The sequence below is a fragment of the Salvelinus namaycush genome, chromosome 21 (assembly GCF_016432855.1).
Source record: "Salvelinus namaycush isolate Seneca chromosome 21, SaNama_1.0, whole genome shotgun sequence".
In the NCBI taxonomy this organism is placed as follows: Eukaryota; Metazoa; Chordata; class Actinopteri; order Salmoniformes; family Salmonidae; genus Salvelinus; species Salvelinus namaycush.
In genome coordinates, this window is record NC_052327.1 from 48841271 (window position 1) to 48861270 (window position 20000).

A 20000-nucleotide genomic window follows, 5' to 3' on the forward strand; every position below is an offset into this window, starting at 1 on the left:
GAGAGGGGAACAGAGAGAGGAGAGAGAGAGAGGGTGGAAACAGAGAGAGGGAGAGAGAGAGTGTGTGGGAACAGAGAGAGGGAGAGAGAGAGGGGAACAGAGAGAGGGGAATGCATGGATGAGAGGGGAGGGAAGAGGAACGACTGAAGCAAGGTCATGCGCTGGTAATCAGTGGTTAGGTGAGATGTTCTCTGCGTCATCAGAGAAACACACACACACACACACACACACACACACACACACACACACACACACACACACACACACACACACACACACACACACACACACAGACACACGGCCAGGTGCTCCAGAGTCAGCCAGAATAATAAGGTCAGAGGTCAGCGACCAGAGGAAGACAGTCACATGATGTTCCTTTGTTTTCTCTTAATAAATCATTTGGAGGTTAGAGGTGTTCCTTTCCCCTGTGTTATTTCACAACGTTAGCCAATCCTTCCTTTCCCCTGTGTTATTTCACAACGTTAGCCAATCCTTGCTTTCCCCTGTGTTATTTCACAACGTTAGCCAATCCTTCCTTTCCCCTGTGTTATTTCACAATGTTAGACAATCCTTGCTTTCCCCTGTGTTATTTCACAATGTTAGACAATCCTTCCTTTCCCCTGTGTTATTTCACAATGTTAGACAATCCTTCCTTTCCCCTGTGTTATTTCACAATGTTAGACAATCCTTCCTTTCCCCTGTGTTATTTCACAACGTTAGACAATCCTTCCTTTCCCCTGTGTTATTTCACAACGTTAGACAATCCTTCCTTTCCCCTGTGTTATTTCACAACGTTAGACAATCCTTCCTTTCCCCTGTGTTATTTCACAACGTTAGACAATCCTTCCTTTCCCCTGTGTTATTTCACAATGTTAGACAATCCTTCCTTTCCCCTGTGTTATTTCACAATGTTAGACAATCCTTCCTTTCCCCTGTGTTATTTCACAACGTTAGACAATCCTTCCTTTCCCCTGTGTTATTTCACAACGTTAGACAATCCTTGCTTTCCCCTGTGTTATTTCACAACGTTAGACAATCCTTCATTTACCTGTGGGCATACCTTTACCTAGGACAAATATTTTCTATACGTCCTCTCTTCTATACTATAGTAGGTTTACAGTATTATACGCTGGTGTCATTGTCTGTCTTGTCTCCTGCAGGCTACCAGAAGTTTGTGGATCCAGGGATCTCGCCTGAGTTTCAGGCAGCTGCCATACGTTTTGCCTCTACGATGGCTCCCCCTGGTGTCTTCATGAGGTACTGTGGCCTAGCTTCCGGGCCGGGCTGGAGAATAGAATCCACTAGCCTGGTGTAACCAGCCTGACAGCTGCGTTCACCTTTCAGTTTAACTTCAGATATCAGGGAAACAGAAAGGTGAGATCTCAGGTGATCATGCTGGTTACACCAGCCTGTAAAACACTTTGGGGCGGCAGGTAGCCTAGTGGTTAGATTGTTGGACTAGTAACTGAAAGGTTGCTCCATCGAATCCCCGAGCTGACAAGGTAAAAATCTGTCGTTCTGCACCTGAACAAGGCAGTTAACCCCACTGTTCCCCGCTAGGCCGTCATTGTAAATAAGAATTAGTTCTTAACTGACTTCCCCAGTTAAAATAAAGGTTAAATAAATAAAAAACTCCAATATTTCTAGCAGAGTTAATATCTCTAGGCTACAACGTTCTCTTGGGTTTGTGGTGTTGTTTTTGTTCTAAGACACACGGTCCCCCTTTAATGCTGCGTTTGTGTCAACAGTCATATTTTAACAGCTGCTTGAATGTAATTTGTGTCATCGGGACATTTTCCTACTTCCTTGTCTTGGCTACAGAAACAGAACGTGCCACTTTCAGAAGGTTGTCAACATCGATGGGAGCACGTCACCAGCCATGCGAATGTGTAACAGCTTCTGGAACCGTCAGGTAAAACTATAGATCCAAATATGTAAGAAACACACATCTCTGTCAATTTTTTTTATTTTTTTTTATTTTTTATTGTAGCCTGGTCCCAGATATGTGTTAGTTGTCTGTCCGACTCATACGGTCATTCTGAATTTGATACACCACTGATCTGGGGACCAGGCGGTATCTACTACCTACTTTATAGGTCGTCTATATGTACCTGTGTTGAGACAGTTGTCTGTTCTAGAACCCCAACCTGAAGTCAGGACAGGATATAGACCGTCTGATTATGGGCATGACCTCGCAGATCGCAGAGAGAGAGGACAACATCATCGTGGAAGACTTAAGAGGTTTACCATTACTTTCAGTTTTAAATGGTCTTTTTTAATGCCCAGTACACGTGGCTTTACATCGTGGAGAAGAGGAGAGGAAGTTATCTCTATACAGTACGCATGAAGAAGACATGTGAAGTTTCAGTTGTCATAGCTACAGCTGTTACAGTTGAGTCAAGCAAATCAAATCAAATTGCTATTTGTCACATGCGCCCGAATACAACAGGTGTAGTAGACCTCACAGTGAAATGCTGAATACAACAGGTGTAGTAGACCTTACAGTGAAATGCTGAATACAACAGGTGTAGTAGACCTTACAGTGAAATGCTGAATACAACAGGTGTAGTAGACCTTACAGTGAAATGCTGAATACAACAGGTGTAGTAGACCTCACAGTGAAATGCTGAATACAACAGGTGTAGTAGACCTTACAGTGAAATGCTGAATACAACAGGTGTAGTAGACCTTACAGTGAAATGCTGAATACAACAGGTGTAGTAGACCTTACAGTGAAATGCTGAATACAACAGGTGTAGTAGACCTCACAGTGAAATGCTGAATACAACAGGTGTAGTAGACCTTACAGTGAAATGCTTACTTACGAAGCCCCCAACCAACAATGCCGTTTTAAGAAATAAAATACCAAAACAAACAACAACAAAAAAGAAGAAATAAAAGTAACAAATATTGATGTATATTGGTGGGGCCTTCTCCCCACTAGATTACATGTACGGTCCTCTGCGGTTCTCGCGGTCGGACCTGGTGGCTCTGACGGTGCAGAGAGGCCGAGACTTTGGTCTGCCCAGCTACAACCAGGTCAGAGAGGGCCTCGGCCTGGCCCCTGTAGAGAGGTGGGGAGACGTGAACCCTCAGCTCAACACCACTAACCCACAGGTACTATCAGAACGTATTATGCAATGCTCATGAAGGTTTTCTGTATGGGTTATTTCACGTGTTTACGTAAATCCATACAGAATGTGCTGTTGATTAGAAGGAGGTTTTATTTGCCAATGATCGTGGTAGTGTATGTGGTTGGTTAACCTACTCATGACTCAGAGGGGCTCAAACCACTGGTCTGAGATCAGCCAGAGCCACAGGGATCAGCCAGAGCCACAGGGAGGGGATCAAACCACTGGTCTGAGATCAGCCAGAGCCACAGGGAGGGGATCAAACCACTGGTCTGAGATCAGCCAGAGCCACAGGGATCAGCCAGAGCCACAGGGATCAGCCAGAGCCACAGGGATCAGCCAGAGCCACAGGGATCAGCCAGAGCCACAGGGAGGGGATCAAACTAACACATGGACAGAATTAGGATCAAGGGGCAGAAAACAGAACCAGATGAATAACCTACCCTCTGTATTCTGTCTCTACCTTACTGGATCTATAGCTATTCAGGGACCTTGCAGCCCTGTACCACGGGGACATTTCTAAACTGGAGCTGTTTCCCGGAGGTCTCCTAGAGTCTGTGGACGGTCCTGGTCAGGTCTTCTCCTCTATCATACTGGACCAGTTCAACCGCATCAGGAACGGGGACCGCTTCTGGTTCGAGAACACACAGAACGGGTAGGAAACAACGTCAGATATAAACCTCATACGGTAATCGTATGAAACTGTTAGCGTTAGTTGAAACCTCGATTTCCGTCATTCTCACGTTCGCTCGAAAGCTTGGATGGATACCTGTGAGAACGTAAGCCTACGAATGAAGTAAACGATAGCCTGGGGTGTTGAACTAGACGTTGACCTGAGGAAACACACGACGAATGTCTGTTATGATCAGCTTTTGCGTCACTGTTTTGGGTGACATCATCATAACATTTCCAGTCGATCTGACAACTCCTTCTGGTTGTTCCTCAAGTCTGTTCACAGCTGAAGAGATGCAGGCCATTTGGAACACAACCTTTCATGACGTCATTACAGCGGTCACCAGCGCGGAGGCTGGGGACATACAGAGAAGAGTCTTCTTCTGGAAGGATGGTAAAGATCATATCTTCTCTGTATTTATATTATTGCCAATACAAATAAGCAATGTACCATAGTGTTCCCTGTAGCTCCAAAATGTTGACTGTAGTTGCTGCTGGTACAGTAACAAATCAACCTGTCTGTCTGCCTGTCTGCCTGTCTGTCTGTCTGTCTGTCTGTCTGTCTGTCTGTCTGTCTGTCTGTCTGCCTGCCGGGGTGTCTGTCTGTCTGTCTGTCTGTCTGTCTGTCTGTCTGTCTGTCTGTCTGTCTGTCTGTCTGTCTGTCTGCTTGCCTGCCTGCCTGTCTGTCTGTCTGTCTGTCTGTCTGTCTGTCTGTCTGCCTGCCTGCCTGTGTGTCTGTCTGTCTGTCTGTCTGACTGTCTGCCTGCGTGTCTGTCTGTCTGTCTGTCTGTCTGTCTGTCTGTCTGTCTGTCTGTCTGTCTGTCTGTCTGCCTGCCTGCCTGCCTGCCTGCCTGTCTGTCTGTCTGTCTGTCTGTCTGTCTGCCTGCCTGCCTGCCTGCCTGCCTGCCTGCCTGCCTGCCTGTCTGTCTGTCTGTCTGTCTGTCTGTCTGTCTGTCTGCCTGCCTGTCTTTCTGTCTGTCCCAGGTGACCCTTGTCCCCAGCCCTCTCAGGTCACGACCTCTGAGCTCCACCCCTGCACCAACGCCACCAAGCTCAACTACTTTGACGCCGGGAGTAAAGCCGGCTTCGGCATCCTAGTCATCTGCCTGTTCCTCTTTCCAGTTGGTCGGTATCCGATGTTAACCAATCAGAATCCACATGCACATTTTACATGAGGTTATTTTGATAGTCTTATCCAGAGTGACTTACGATCAGTTCATTTAATTCAAATAGGTAAAACCAACCAAATATCACCATTTTTGACAGGGGAAAACAATAGCAAGTAAAACATTTTAAAATAGCAGATTTTGACACAATCATTTTGACGACGCTGTTCCCATCCCAGTGAGCCTACTTAGAGAGACATAACATGTTATGAGCCTTATTATAAGTGTTAATGATTCTCTGTTGACGACATTGTTCCCCTCCCAGTGAGCTTCCTCATGGCTCTTGTGGTGGCCTACTTCAGAAAGTCCAAGTTTAAGAAGTTCCAGAAGGCAGGAGCTCACGACACAACAAAGGAACCCGCTGCTGGAATCACAGGTGTGTGCTGCATATCAAGGTGATCACAGGTGATCGTGTTTGTGTGGTACTGTGTGTCAGGTACTGTGTGTCAGGTACTGTGTGTCAGGTACTGTGTGTCAGGTCAGGTACTGTGTGTCAGGTTAGGTACTGTGTGTCAGGTCAGGTACTGTGTGTCAGGTTAGGTACTGTGTGTCAGGTATTGTGTGTCAGGTCAGGTACTGTGTGTCAGGTCAGGTACTGTGTGTCAGGTCAGGTACTGTGTGTCAGGTTAGGTACTGTGTGTCAGGTCAGGTACTGTGTGTCAGGTCAGGTACTGTGTGTCAGGTTAGGTACTGTGTGTCAGGTCAGGTACTGTGTGTCAGGTCAGGTACTGTGTGTCAGGTTAGGTACTGTGTGTCAGGTTAGGTACTGTGTGTCAGGTCAGGTACTGTGTGTCAGGTCAGGTACTGTGTGTCAGGTCAGGTACTGTGTGTCAGGTCAGGTACTGTGTGTCAGGTTAGGTACTGTGTGTCAGGTCAGGTACTGTGTGTCAGGTCAGGTACTGTGTGTCAGGTTAGGTACTGTGTGTCAGGTCAGGTACTGTGTGTCAGGTCAGGTACTGTGTGTCAGGTCAGGTACTGTGTGTCAGGTCAGGTACTGTGTGTCAGGTTAGGTACTGTGTGTCAGGTACTGTGTGTCAGGTCAGGTACTGTGTGTCAGGTCAGGTACTGTGTGTCAGGTTAGGTACTGTGTGTCAGGTTAGGTACTGTGTGTCAGGTCAGGTACTGTGTGTCAGGTACTGTGTGTCAGGTCAGGTACTGTGTGTCAGGTCAGGTACTGTGTGTCAGGTACTGTGTGTCAGGTACTGTGTGTCAGGTACTGTGTGTCAGGTCAGGTACTGTGTGTCAGGTACTGTGTGTCAGGTACTGTGTGTCAGGTACTGTGTGTCAGGTCAGGTACTGTGTGTCAGGTTAGGTACTGTGTGTCAGGTCAGGTACTGTGTGTCAGGTCAGGTACTGTGTGTCAGGTCAGGTACTGTGTGTCAGGTCAGGTACTGTGTGTCAGGTCAGGTACTGTGTGTCAGGTCAGGTACTGTGTGTCAGGTCAGGTACTGTGTGTCAGGTCAGGTACTGTGTGTCAGGTCAGGTACTGTGTGTCAGGTTAGGTACTGTGTGTCAGGTTAGGTACTGTGTGTCAGGTCAGGTACTGTGTGTCAGGTCAGGTACTGTGTGTCAGGTTAGGTACTGTGTGTCAGGTTAGGTACTGTGTGTCAGGTCAGGTACTGTGTGTCAGGTCAGGTACTGTGTGTCAGGTCAGGTACTGTGTGTCAGGTCAGGTACTGTGTGTCAGGTTAGGTACTGTGTGTCAGGTCAGGTACTGTGTGTCAGGTCAGGTACTGTGTGTCAGGTTAGGTACTGTGTGTCAGGTCAGGTACTGTGTGTCAGGTCAGGTACTGTGTGTCAGGTCAGGTACTGTGTGTCAGGTCAGGTACTGTGTGTCAGGTCAGGTACTGTGTGTCAGGTTAGGTACTGTGTGTCAGGTCAGGTACTGTGTGTCAGGTCAGGTACTGTGTGTCAGGTCAGGTACTGTGTGTCAGGTCAGGTACTGTGTGTCAGGTCAGGTACTGTGTGTCAGGTCAGGTACTGTGTGTCAGGTCAGGTACTGTGTGTCAGGTCAGGTACTGTGTGTCAGGTTAGGTACTGTGTGTCAGGTTAGGTACTGTGTGTCAGGTCAGGTACTGTGTGTCAGGTCAGGTACTGTGTGTCAGGTTAGGTACTGTGTGTCAGGTTAGGTACTGTGTGTCAGGTCAGGTACTGTGTGTCAGGTCAGGTACTGTGTGTCAGGTCAGGTACTGTGTGTCAGGTCAGGTACTGTGTGTCAGGTCAGGTACTGTGTGTCAGGTCAGGTACTGTGTGTCAGGTCAGGTACTGTGTGTCAGGTTAGGTACTGTGTGTCAGGTCAGGTACTGTGTGTCAGGTCAGGTACTGTGTGTCAGGTCAGGTACTGTGTGTCAGGTCAGGTACTGTGTGTCAGGTCAGGTACTGTGTGTCAGGTTAGGTACTGTGTGTCAGGTCAGGTACTGTGTGTCAGGTCAGGTACTGTGTGTCAGGTCAGGTACTGTGTGTCAGGTACTGTGTGTCAGGTACTGTGTGTCAGGTACTGTGTGTCAGGTCAGGTACTGTGTGTCAGGTCAGGTACTGTGTGTCAGGTACTGTGTGTCAGGTCAGGTACTGTGTGATGTGTCAGGTACTGTGTGTCAGGTCAGGTACTGTGTGATGTGTCAGGTTAGGTACCGTCTCTCCTCTCCGTCTCTCCTGTGGTCTCTCCTCTTCGTCTCTCCTCTCCGTCTCTCCTCTCCATCTCTCCTGTGGTCTCTCTCCTCTCCATCTCTCCTGTGGTCTCTCTCCTCTCCATCTCTCCTCTCCGTCTCTTCTCTCCGTCTCTCCTCTCTGTCTCTCCTCTCCGTCTCTCCTCTCCATCTCCCCTCGCCATCTCTCCTTTCTGTCTCTCCTCGCCGTCTCTCCTATCCATCTCTCCTCTCCATCTCTTCTCTCCGTCTCTCCTCTCCATCTCTCCCCTCTCCATCTCTCCTCTCCGTCTCTCCTCTTTGTCTCCCCTCTCCATCTCTCCTCTCCGTCTCTCCTCTCCGTCTTTCCGTCTCTCTTCTCCGTCTTTCCATCTCTCCATCTCTCCGTTCCGTCTCTCCTCTCTGTCTCTCTTCTACATCTCTTCTCTGCATCTCTCCTCTCCTCTCTCCAGCCTGTGAGTGGCAGGGCCCTAAGAAGCCCCTGCGTCCAGTCAATCTGTTGGTGGATGATAAGAGGAGACTGCAGGTGTTTGACCAGTCTGGACCCGCTCAACGGTCACTCGGCCTTGGTTCCCAGACCCACCTGGATGTCCTGCTGTCCAGTGACTATTACCGCAGGGCTCTGCTGATGAAAGTACCCAAAGAGTATGACCTGGTGAGGGATTAACAGGGGAGGGACAAATAAGAAAGAGCATGGGTTGGGAGAGAGAGAGAGAGAGAGAGGGAGAGAGGGAGAGAGAGAGCGAGAGAGAGGGGGAGAGAGAGGGAGAGAGAGAGAGTGAGAGAGAGAGAGAGAGAGAGAGAGAGAGGGAGAGAGAGAGAGAGAGAAGAGAGAGATAGGGAGGGAGGGAGGGAGGGAGGGAGGGAGGGAGGGAGGGAGGGAGGGAGGGAGGGAGGGAGGGAGGGAGGGAGGGAGGGAGGGGGTGGAAAGAGAGAGGGAGAGAGGGAGAGAAAGAGAGAGGGAGGGAGAGAGAGAGAGAGATAGTGTGTGTGGGTGTATGTGCTTCAACTCTGTTGTGGTCTGTCTCCAGGTGCTGTACTTTGAGGACGAGGGCCAGCGTGGAGAGTTTGTCCGGTACCTTCGCTCTGAGGTGACAGTCAGTGGACAAGAGCTGGCGGTGAGGGACATGACAGAGAAGGAGCTACTGAGAGAGGCAGTGACCAGAGATCAGAGGACTCAGATAGTTGAGTCCTTCATCAGGAGTGCCTTTGCCAAGGTACTGTAATATGGTGATTTATGAGACGCTTTTATCCAATGCCACGTACAGAACTGTCAACAACCCTGGTGCGCAGTACGGACGGACACATACCTTCTGTACCCATAGCATTGTTAACGCCATTCTCTAACCCACTGAGCCATTCAATGTGACCACCATTAACAATCCCAATGACACCACGCTAAACATACGTATTGGCTCAACGGGTCAACCCGACCTCCTCTCCCCACCCTATAGGTCCTGGAGATAGAGAAGGCTGGTGTCAGAGACCTGAGTGGTGCGTCCTGTAGGAAGACCCGGGAAGCCCTGCAAACTGAGCTGACAGGAACTGAGTTTGCCGACGCTCTGGGACTCAAACCGGACTCGCTCTTTGTCGACTCCATGTTCACGCTGGCCGACAAGGACGGAAACGGATACCTCTCCTTCCAGGAGTTCCTCGATGTCATCGTCATTTTCATGAAAGGTATAGGATGTGCACACAGCATTTGAATATGTATTAATACATGAATACATGAATATGTTAATACATGAACACATTAATTTGCGAATACATGAATATGTGACTACACGAGTACGTGAATATGTGACCACATGAATACGTGAATATGTGACTACATGAATACAGTAATACGTGAATACATGAATATGTGACTACATGAATATGTGAATACATGAATGCGTGAATATGCGACTACATGAATACGCGAATACATGAATATATGAATACATGAATATGTGAATATGTGAATACATGAATATGTGAATACATTAATACATGAATATGTGACTACACGAATACATGAATATGTTAATACGTGAATACGTGAATACATGAATACATGAATACATATTTGAATTTGTATTTGTCGTAGGTTCACCAGAGGAAAAATCCAAACTGATGTTCGCAATGCACGACGTTGACGGAGATGGTTTCTTATCAAAAGAGGATTATTCCAGACTACTTCGGTAAGCACTGTGGTCATTTCGTCATCATTTCAGCCTATTGGATCATCCTAAAAAAAAGCCTGGCTTGAAGGGACATTACACCACTCAGCAGTGGTCCTCTGTAGATGTACAGTATGTGTCCACATCCCAGGCCGTTTTGTAGATCCAGCTGTACACACAATCCAACATGAAAAGATAAGCGCCGTTACAATGGGTTCCTAACTCTGGCCGTACTTGTGCTCTGTCCTGCAGGTCATTCATTGAGATCTCCAGCAGCCTTCTGTCTAAGGGCCAGGCTGAGGAGGCTATTCAAGCCATGCTACAGGCCGCGGGCTTCAACGACAAGGAACAGATCACCTGGGAGGACTTCCACTTCTTGCTTCGGGACCACGAGAAGGAGCTGAAATTTGCCCAGCTCAACATTAAAGGTGACTATACAATAATATAGTATAGGCCACTTAGCAGAGGCTTTAATCCAGAGAGTTTTAGAGGACAGAGGGGGCATCCATTCATCTATACGTGTGATTCTTATGGGAATTGAACCCACAATGGCATTGCTAGATCCACACTTACCAACTGAGCAGTACAGGACCAAAGGCCTCCTCTGTCCTTGTCTCAGCACTTACCCATACTCCTCTGTCCTTGTCTCAGCACTTACCCATAATCCTCTGTCCTTGTCTCAGCACTTACCCATACTCCTCTGTCCTTGTCTCAGCACTTACCCATACTCCCCTGTCCTTGTCTCAGCACTTACCCATACTCCCCTGTCCTTGTCTCAGCACTTACCCATACTCCTCTGTCCTTGTCTCAGCACTTACCCATACTCCTCTGTCCTTGTCTCAGCACTTACCCATAATCCTCTGTCCTTGTCTCAGCACTTACCCATAATCCTCTGTCCTTGTCTCAGCACTTACCCATAATCCTCTGTCCTTGTCTCAGCACTTACCCATAATCCTCTGTCCTTGTCTCAGCACTTACCCATAATCCTCTGTCCTTGTCTCAGCACTTACCCATAATCCTCTGTCCTTGTCTCAGCACTTACCCATAATCCTCTGTCCTTGTCTCAGCACTTACCCATAATCCTCTGTCCTTGTCTCAGCACTTACCCATAATCCTCTGTCCTTGTCTCAGCACTTACCCATAATCCTCTGTCCTTGTCTCAGCACTTACCCATAATCCTCTGTCCTTGTCTCAGCACTTACCCATACTCCTCTGTCCTTGTCTCAGCACTTACCCATAATCCTCTGTCCTTGTCTCAGCACTTACCCATAATCCTCTGTCCTTGTCTCAGCACTTACCCATAATCCTCTGTCCTTGTCTCAGCACTTACCCATAATCCTCTGTCCTTGTCTCAGCACTTACCCGTAATCCTCTGTCCTTGTCTCAGCACTTACCCATAATCCTCTGTCCTTGTCTCAGCACTTACCCATAATCCTCTGTCCTTGTCTCAGCACTTACCCGTAATCCTCTGTCCTTGTCTCAGCACTTACCCATACTCCTCTGTTCTTGTCTCAGCACTTACCCATACTCCTTTGTTTATCTAGGGATGGAAAAGGAGGGAGGAAACAGACTGAGTCGAAACCAACGTGTATCTTTCATCACCCCAGAGAGGAATAGGTAGATAATAACACCAGGGAGATATTACCCCAGAGAGGAACAGGTAGATAATAACACCAGGGAGATATTACCCCAGAGAGGAACAGGTAAGATAATAACACCAGGGAGATATTACCCCAGGGAGGAACAGGTAGATAATAACACCAGGGAGATATCACCCCCAGAGAGGAACAGGTAAGATAACACCAGGGAGATATTACCCCAGAGAGGAACAGGTAAGATAACACCAGGGAGATATTACCCCAGAGAGGAACAGGTAAGATAACACCAGGGAGATATTACCCCCAGAGAGGAACAGGTAGATAATAACACCAGGGAGATATTACCCCCAGAGAGGAACAGGTAAGATAACACCAGGGAGATATTACAGGTAAGATACCGTTTGACCAACATGTTGATTGTCAGGCTCTTATCAGGGTCGTGGACACGCAAATGATTTTTTGATGACAGGATGATTGCTTTTTCCAAGTAACCTGTTATTAAGTTTGTGACTGAATTACTCCACTCCTTGTCTGCAGGTATGATGACCGTCAGTTCATAAATACTGGGCTGGTAGTCTAGTGGTCGTTGTTTAAAATGGTCATGTCCTCTCATCCTTAGCTCGCCCTTAGAAGGGGACACACAGGTCTCCAGCAGCCTGGGGAAAGACGGACAAGAGCTTCGTAGACGACAAGGGAAAAGGTAACTTAGAGGACAGAGGGGGCATCCGTTCATCTCTGTGTGTGTGATTCTTGTGTGGAATTGTGGGACATAAGAGCATTGTGTTGAACACTGTGCGATGTTTAAAAATGAGAACCGTAGAATGGTGAACTTACTAAATGACTAGAGTTGACTGCGTGATATTAGGTTGCTTTTTGTGTAAATATTTTACTCCTGGATTTGAATGATTTTGTATTTTTAGCGGCTTTGAGGTTAAAATGTACGATTTTCAAAAACCTATTTTGTGAAGATGACCTGGCAAGAGTTCATTACAGGAACAATGTAACGTGTACATATACAATACAACAGCAAACACAAGGACAACACTTCTACCCTCTCGACGCCGTCCTCTGACATCCTCATGGTCGGGTAACAGACAAGAGTTCATTTCACTAGTCTGACAACATGCTATAGTGTCCGTGCCGTTAGTGGTCGTGGTGTAGCTTAACGTCTCTGTTCTGTGGTGCAGAAGGTGTGACATCACGTCCAACCTCAGTGGGTCAAAGATGGGTTTTAAATGACATCATAGTGATGTCAGTCTTCTTGGTACATGTGTTTCAAGGTGAAGATTTCCTCACGACTTCTTATGTCTGAATAATAAAGTCATCGCTGGTCAACACCAATAGTGGTGATTGATATGTGCTAAATGACACCCTATTCTCTACATAGTAATTGATTATTTATTTATTTATTATTTTTTATTTAACCTTTATTTAACTAGGAAAGTCATTATGGCGATATCATCTATATGTATGCCCCCCCCATGGCGTGATTACTTATGCTAATTCTGTATGCTAATTACGTATGCTGATTACGTCTGCTGGACACTGTGTGTCATGGTGCGCTGAGGTTTGTTACAAACTCGTACCCTCTTTATGAGAGTGGGCTGGCCTTCCTTAGCTCTTCTGTCCTTCCTTAGCTCTTCTGTCCTTCCTTAGCTCTTCTGTCCTTCCTTAGTTCTTCTGTCCTTCCTTAGCTCTTCTGTCCTTCCTTGGCCCTTCTGTCCTTCCTTAGCTCTTCTGTCCTTCCTTAGTTCTTCTGTCCTTCCTTAGCTCTTCTGTCCTTCCTTAGCTCTTCTGTCCTTCATTAGCTCTTCTGTCCTTCCTTAGCTCTTCTGTCCTTCCTTAGCTCTTCTGTCCTTCCTTAGCTTTTCTGTCCTTCCTTGGCTCTTCTGTCCTTCATTAGCTCTTCTGCCTTTCCTTAGCGCTTCTGTCCTTCCTTAGCTCTTCTGTCCTTCCTTAGCTCTTCTGTCCTTCCTTAGCCCTTCTGTCCTTCCTTAGCTCTTCTGTCTTTCCTTAGCTCTTCTGTCCTTCATTAGCTCTTCTGCCTTTCCTTAGCGCTTCTGTCCTTCCTTAGCTCTTCTGTCCTTCCTTAGCTCTTCTGCCCTTCCTTAGCTCTTCTGTCCTTCCTTAGCTCTTCTGTCCTTCCTTAGCTCTTCTGTCCTTCCTTAGCTCTTCTGTCCTTCCTTAGCTCTTCTTTCCTTCCTTAGCTCTTCTGTCCTTCATTAGCTATTCTGTCCTTCATTAGCTCTTCTGTCCTTCATTAGCTCTTCTGTCCTTCCTTAGCTCTTCTGTCCTTCCTTAGCTATTCTGTCCTTCCTTAGTCCTTCTGTCCTTCCTTAGCTCTTCTGTCCTTCCTTAGCTCTTCTGTCCTTCCTTAGCTCTTCTGCCCTTCCTTAGCTCTTCTGTCCTTCCTTAGCTATTCTGTCCTTCCTTAGTCCTTCTGTCCTTCCTTAGCTCTTCTGTCCTTCCTTAGCTCTTCTGTCCTTCCTTAGCTCTTCTGCCCTTCCTTAGCTCTTCTGTCATTCCTTAGCTCTTCTGTCCTTCCTTAGCTCTTCTGTCCTTCCTTAGCTCTTCTGTCCTTCCTTAACTCTTCTGTCCTTCATTAGCACTTCTGTCATTCATTAGCTCTTCTGTCCTTCATTAGCTCTTCTGTCCTTCCTTAGCTCTTCTGTCCTTCCTTAGCTATTCTGTCCTTCCTTAGTTCTTCTGTCCTTCCTTGGCTCTTCTGTCCTTCCTTAGCTCTCCTGTCCTTCCTTAGCTCTTCTGCCCTTCCTTAGCTCTTCTGTCATTCCTTAGCTCTTCTGTCCTTCCTTAGCTCTTCTGTCCTTCCTTAGCTCTTCTGTCCTTCATTAGCTCTTCTGTCATTCATTAGCTCTTTTGTCCTTCATTAGCTCTTCTGTCCTTCCTTAGCTCTTCTGTCCTTCCTTAGCTATTCTGTCCTTCCTTAGTCCTTCTGTCCTTCCTTGGCTCTTCTGTCCTTCCTTAGCTCTCCTGTCCTTCCTTAGCTCTTCTGTCCTTCCTTAGCTCTTCTGTCCTTCCTTAGCTCTTCTGCCCTTCCTTAGCTCTTCTGTCCTTCCTTAGCTATTCTGTCCTTCCTTAGTCCTTCTGTCCTTCCTTAGCTATTCTGTCCTTCATTAGCTCTTCTGCCCTTCCTTAGCTCTTCTGTCCTTCCTTAGCTCTTCTAACCTTCCTTAGCTCTTCGGAGATTAAATCAATGTTTTTTTACTGTAGTACCTACATTTTCAGTTGACATAATGACAATTATCTCCTTCACTCACGTGACTGTATCTTCTTGATGGTGCCTAAGGACCGTACAGAGCTGGGTAAAAAAAAAAAAAATGCATTCCAGGACTCTGCCCCCACTACTTGGAACGAGCTACAAAAGTACATGAAACTACAGGAGCTCGTCTCCTTCAATGATTTTAAAGCTACGGTTAAAAACTATTGTGGAAAATGATTCAGGGGGGGGGGGGGGGGCTGTCAGTGTTTATAGACCCCTAGTTGAAACACTACTCCCAAAACCAATGTGCCTGTTCAATTTGTACCGGTGCATTAAACTGTAGTGCTTTGTCTGCTGCTGTTTTGTCCAGGTATTTTCTTATAAAAGATATTAAGATTAACAATGAGACTAAAACTGGTCAAATAAAGGTTAAAAGAAGAGTTATACTCCAGGGAAGTGTGAGTGATAGCAGTAATTTGGGGGTTTACCATGGTTACCTCAGGTTGTGTAAGAGACTTTGGTTGCTTTTGTGGATGACCGTATGTCTGGTATCTAGAGTTGTCCACCCAGTGATGCAACCTGCCTCTACTTACCTCCGTTAACGGATAACACACCACTTGAGTTTTGACCTCTTCAAATATAGGGATTATGATGGTTTTACCATGTAGTAGAGTACTTAGTATTTACTGTGTGGGGGAATATTCTCTCTATTTGGAGAGGAAAAAAAATAAGCAAGCATTGTAGATTCTGTCCTTCCTTAGCTCTTCTGTCCTTCCTTAGTCTTTCTGTCCTTCCTTAGCTCTTCTGTCCTTCCTTAGCTCTTCTGTCCTTCCTTAGCTCTTCTGTCCTTCCTTAGCTCTTCTGTCCTTCCTTAGCTCTTCTGGCCTTCCTTAGTCCTTCTGTCCTTCCTTAGTCCTTCTGTCCTTCCTTAGTCCTTCTGTCCTTCCTTAGTCTTTCTGTCCTTCCTTAGCTCTTCTGTCCTTCCTTAGCTCTTCTGTCCTTCCTTAGCTCTTCTGTCCTTCCTTAGCTCTTCTGTCCTTCCTTAGCTCTTCTGTCCTTCATTAGCTCTTCTGTCCTTCATTAGCTCTTCTGTCCTTCCTTAGCTCTTCTGTCCTTCCTTAGCTCTTCTGTCCTTCCTTAGCTCTTCTGTCCTTCCTTAGCTCTTCTGTCCTTCCTTAGCTCTTCTGTCCTTCATTAGCTCTTCTGGCCTTCCTTAGTCCTTCTGTCTTTCCTTAGCTCTTCTGTCCTTCCTTAGCTCTTCTGTCCTTCCTTAGCTCTTCTGTCCTTCCTTAGTCCTTCTGTCCTTCCTTAGCTCTTCTGGCCTTCCTTAGTCCTTCTGTCCTTCCTTCCTCAGTTGATCTACAAACACAAACTATACAATTAGGCCGCTACACATTAACTCACATTAACTCACATTAACTCAGATTAACTCAGATTAACTCAGATTAACTCACATGAGTCACAACTATAAATGGAATATGTACAGAGGGATCTGTTAGAAGAAAAAGTATTTTATTAACAAAAGGTCAACAAATACATTTTATTTACAAAACTTATTTTTTTGTTGTTTTTGCAGTTTTACAGCTAATGTCCTGCAATTCTACACATTTTGCAGTGTTATGACTTATGCCATGTTCATATAATATCTGAGTGAGATGGACTAACAAAATCACACACCATATCTCAGACAGCACTGGGACGATTTTGACGATACTTGGGTGAATGACGCGTCTTGCCATAAAGATCCGTCATTTTTACAAAATGACACTGATTGGCCCAAGGCGGGAGCTACGGCAATGAATCGGGCCTCCAGAGTCCTAAGGTCTACGTATTAATCCCAGTCTAACTACCTCTATCCTCCTCCACAGATCGGCCCTCCAGAGTCCTAAGGTCTACATATTAATCCCAGTCTAACTACCTCTATCCTCCTCCACAGATCGGCCCTCCAGAGTCCTAAAGTCTATCTATTAATCCCAGTCTAACTACCTCTATCCTCCTCCACAGATCGGCCCTCCAGAGTCCTAAGGTCTACATATTAATCTCAGTCTAACTACCTCTATCCTCCTCCACAGATCGGCCCTCCAGAGTCCTAAGGTCTACATATTAATCCCAGTCTAACTACCTCTATCCTCCTCCACAGATCGGGCCTCCAGAGTCCTAAGGTCTATGTATTAATCTATTAATCTCAGTCTAACTACCTCTATCCTCCTCCACAGATCGGCCCTCCAGAGTCCTAAGGTCTACGTGAAGCCTAAGAAGGATCGCTCCAACAGGAACGCCGTCCAGCAGAAGATCCAGCACTTCAAACGTTTCATAGAGAACTACCGTCGCCACATCGTCTGTTTCATCGTCGTCTACGGCATCACAGCCGGAGTGGCTCTGGAGAGATGCTACTGTGAGTTGTGTTGTGATGTGTTCTTGTCTTCCTTCTCTTCTCTTGTTCTCTCTCTCTGTTCTCCTGTTTTTGGTAGTCAGCTGGTACGTCGTGAACAATTTGCTGGTGTAAAAAGGGCTTTATAAAATACATTTGATTGATTGAATTTGACATAGCCTGGCTGGTCAAATTTTAAAAAAACGAGAAATGTTAGTGTTGTTTGTCCTTTTTGAGCCACTGTAGCAACAACATAGCCAGAAACACTTCCTCAAAATAGTCTGTACACAAAATAGTCTGTATAAATAAAGATAACATACATTTTGATGTTTTCTTTTAGCCGAGGAGGTCTTAGTCGCGCAATTTTACATCTAACTAAGATGTTTTGGCGAAGTATTTCTCAAGTGAAGAAATATGCATGAAAAATATAATTATCTCGTTGCTTGACAACAAACACTTCATTTTCCCTACTCTTATTAGGAGTGGTACTGTTTACCAATCACCGGCTAAGGGGTGTAAGGCTACCGAACTTCGACTTGCCAACCAAAAATACATTTGCGTGAGCGAATACCAAAACGAACATAAACGTCACACAATGTTGTCATAATAAACAGTATGTGCGAAATGTTTCACCTGGGAAGCGTACAGTAAGCTGACGACGGTCACAAGTGACTGTGTTGTTGACACAACTGATTATCTTAAAGCTATACGTTTTTTTTCTGGGGCGACCTGACTAAAATTCACATAGAAATGTGAGTTATAGAGCTGTCATTCTCACATAAAGCAAGTCTAAGAAGGTATATCTGTTCCATGAGCTCTATTTCTATGCTTCCTGTTCATAAATTTAGTTTTTTTGTATCTTTTAATTTCGGTTTTGTACAACAGCTTCAAACAGCTGAAAATACAAAATGGTACAATGATTCTCTACACTGGCTTATTTTGTCATATAAACTGAAATGAGGTAAACTATTTTAATTTTAGCAACCAGGAAATGGAGGAGTTTTTTTTTAGCATAGTGCACCTTTAATTGGATATTCATAATTTAATTGAATACTCATGCAATGCAGACTCCATTGCCCTACAAAGGCATCTGAAAACAAAGGGTGTGCTTGAACCTGTCTGCCTGCTTGTCTGGGGCTGGTTTCCCAGGCACAGATTAAACCTAGTCCTGGACTAAAAAACATACACAATGGACAATCTCTTTTTGAAAGTGCTTTTTAATTAAGGACAAGGCATAATCTGCATCTGGGGAACCAGCCCATAGAAAAAAGGCACTGGACTAACAGGAATACAAAACCTCTTGCTGTGTTTTTAGTCTACGGTTTGCAGGCAGACTCTTCGGGCGTGCCGGAGACGTCGGCGGTGGGTATAGTGGTGTCGCGTGGTTCGGCGGCGGCCATCTCCTTCCTGTACCCCTACATGTTGCTGACGGTGTGCCGTAACCTCATCACCCTGGGACGAGAGACCTTCCTCAACCGATACATCCCTTTCGACGCCGCTATAGACTTCCACCGCTTCATGGCCATGTCCGCCATCTTACTCACAGGTCAGAGGTCACAGGTCAGACTGACCTTAACCCTAACTCCTTCCTCACGGGTCAAAAGAAGTGCACTATGCCATTTCAGATGCAACTTCACTCTTCTCAGAGTATGATAACACTACATACTGGTACTCACTGTAACAGAGATGTCATACTATATACTGGTACTCACTGTAACAGAGAGTTCATACTATATACTGGTACTCACTGTAACAGAGATGTCATACTATATACTGGTACTCACTGTAACAGAGATTTCATACTACATATTGGTACTCACTGTAACAGAGATTTCATACTACATACTGGTACTCACTGTAACAGAGATGTCATACTATATACTGGTACTCACTGTAACAGAGATTTCATACTACATACTGGTACTCACTGTAACAGAGATGTCATACTATATACTGGTACTCACTGTAACAGAGATTTCATACTACATACTGGTACTCACTGTAACAGAGATGTCATACTATATACTGGTACTCACTGTAACAGAGATTTCATACTACATACTGGTACTCACTGTAACAGAGATTTTATACTATATACTGGTACTCACTGTAACAGAGATTTCATACTACATACTGGTACTCACTGTAACAGAGATGTCATACTATATACTGGTACTCACTGTAACAGAGATTTCATACTACATACTGGTACTCACTGTAACAGAGATGTCATACTATATACTGGTACTCACTGTAACAGAGATTTCATACTACATACTGGTACTCACTGTAACAGAGATTTTATACTATATACTGGTACTCACTGTAACAGAGATTTTATACTATATACTGGTACTCACTGTAACAGAGATGTCATACTATATACTGGTACTCACTGTAACAGAGATGTCATACTATATACTGGTACTCACTGTAACAGAGATGTCATACTACATACTGGTACTCACTGTAACAGAGATTTCACACTATATACTGGTACTCACTGTAACAGAGATGTCATACTATATACTGGTACTCACTGTAACAGAGATTTCATACTATATACTGGTACTCACTGTAACAGAGATTTCATACTATATACTGGTACTCACTGTAACAGAGATTTCATACTATATACTGGTACTACATTTATCAATACTAGTTCTACAGATCACCGTGTGGTACTGTAACACAAGCACACATCGTGTTTACAGGTCACGTTGCGTTGTGTGTTCCTGCCAACCCCTTTTCCTCCCTTCCTCCTCCCCCCTACAGTCACCCACTGTCTGGGTCATGTGGTCAACATCTACGTGTTCTCGGTCAGTGACCTCAGCATCCTGGCCTGTCTGTTCCCCAGGGTCCTAGCCAACAACGGGTAATGACATCAACATTATTTCACCATACAATACTCCTGGTAGCTGTCTATGTTCATCTAGAGAGATATATCACCTTTAAAAGGTCTTCTCTTGTATCTGTTTACTGTGTGTTGACTGTTTACTATGTGTTGACTGTTTACTATGTGTTGACTGTTGACT

General features: G+C 45.5%; 1 protein-coding gene across 1 annotated transcript in view; it reads left to right on the plus strand.

Moving 5' to 3' along the window:
• Positions 1-20000, plus strand: part of LOC120065946 (dual oxidase 2-like) — a 35677-nt gene that overhangs the window by 7925 nt on the left and 7752 nt on the right. Inside the window, exons 8-25 of the mRNA XM_039016988.1 lie at positions 1161-1257; positions 1822-1912; positions 2139-2241; positions 2945-3117; positions 3611-3786; positions 4079-4197; positions 4788-4928; positions 5235-5345; positions 8067-8269; positions 8646-8831; positions 9069-9294; positions 9704-9797; positions 10029-10204; positions 11321-11393; positions 11994-12074; positions 16811-16989; positions 18281-18511; positions 19741-19840. Of these exons, the coding sequence (XP_038872916.1) occupies positions 1161-1257; positions 1822-1912; positions 2139-2241; positions 2945-3117; positions 3611-3786; positions 4079-4197; positions 4788-4928; positions 5235-5345; positions 8067-8269; positions 8646-8831; positions 9069-9294; positions 9704-9797; positions 10029-10204; positions 11321-11393; positions 11994-12074; positions 16811-16989; positions 18281-18511; positions 19741-19840 (2560 nt within the window). The remainder of the gene's footprint in view (positions 1-1160; positions 1258-1821; positions 1913-2138; positions 2242-2944; positions 3118-3610; positions 3787-4078; positions 4198-4787; positions 4929-5234; positions 5346-8066; positions 8270-8645; positions 8832-9068; positions 9295-9703; positions 9798-10028; positions 10205-11320; positions 11394-11993; positions 12075-16810; positions 16990-18280; positions 18512-19740; positions 19841-20000) is intronic.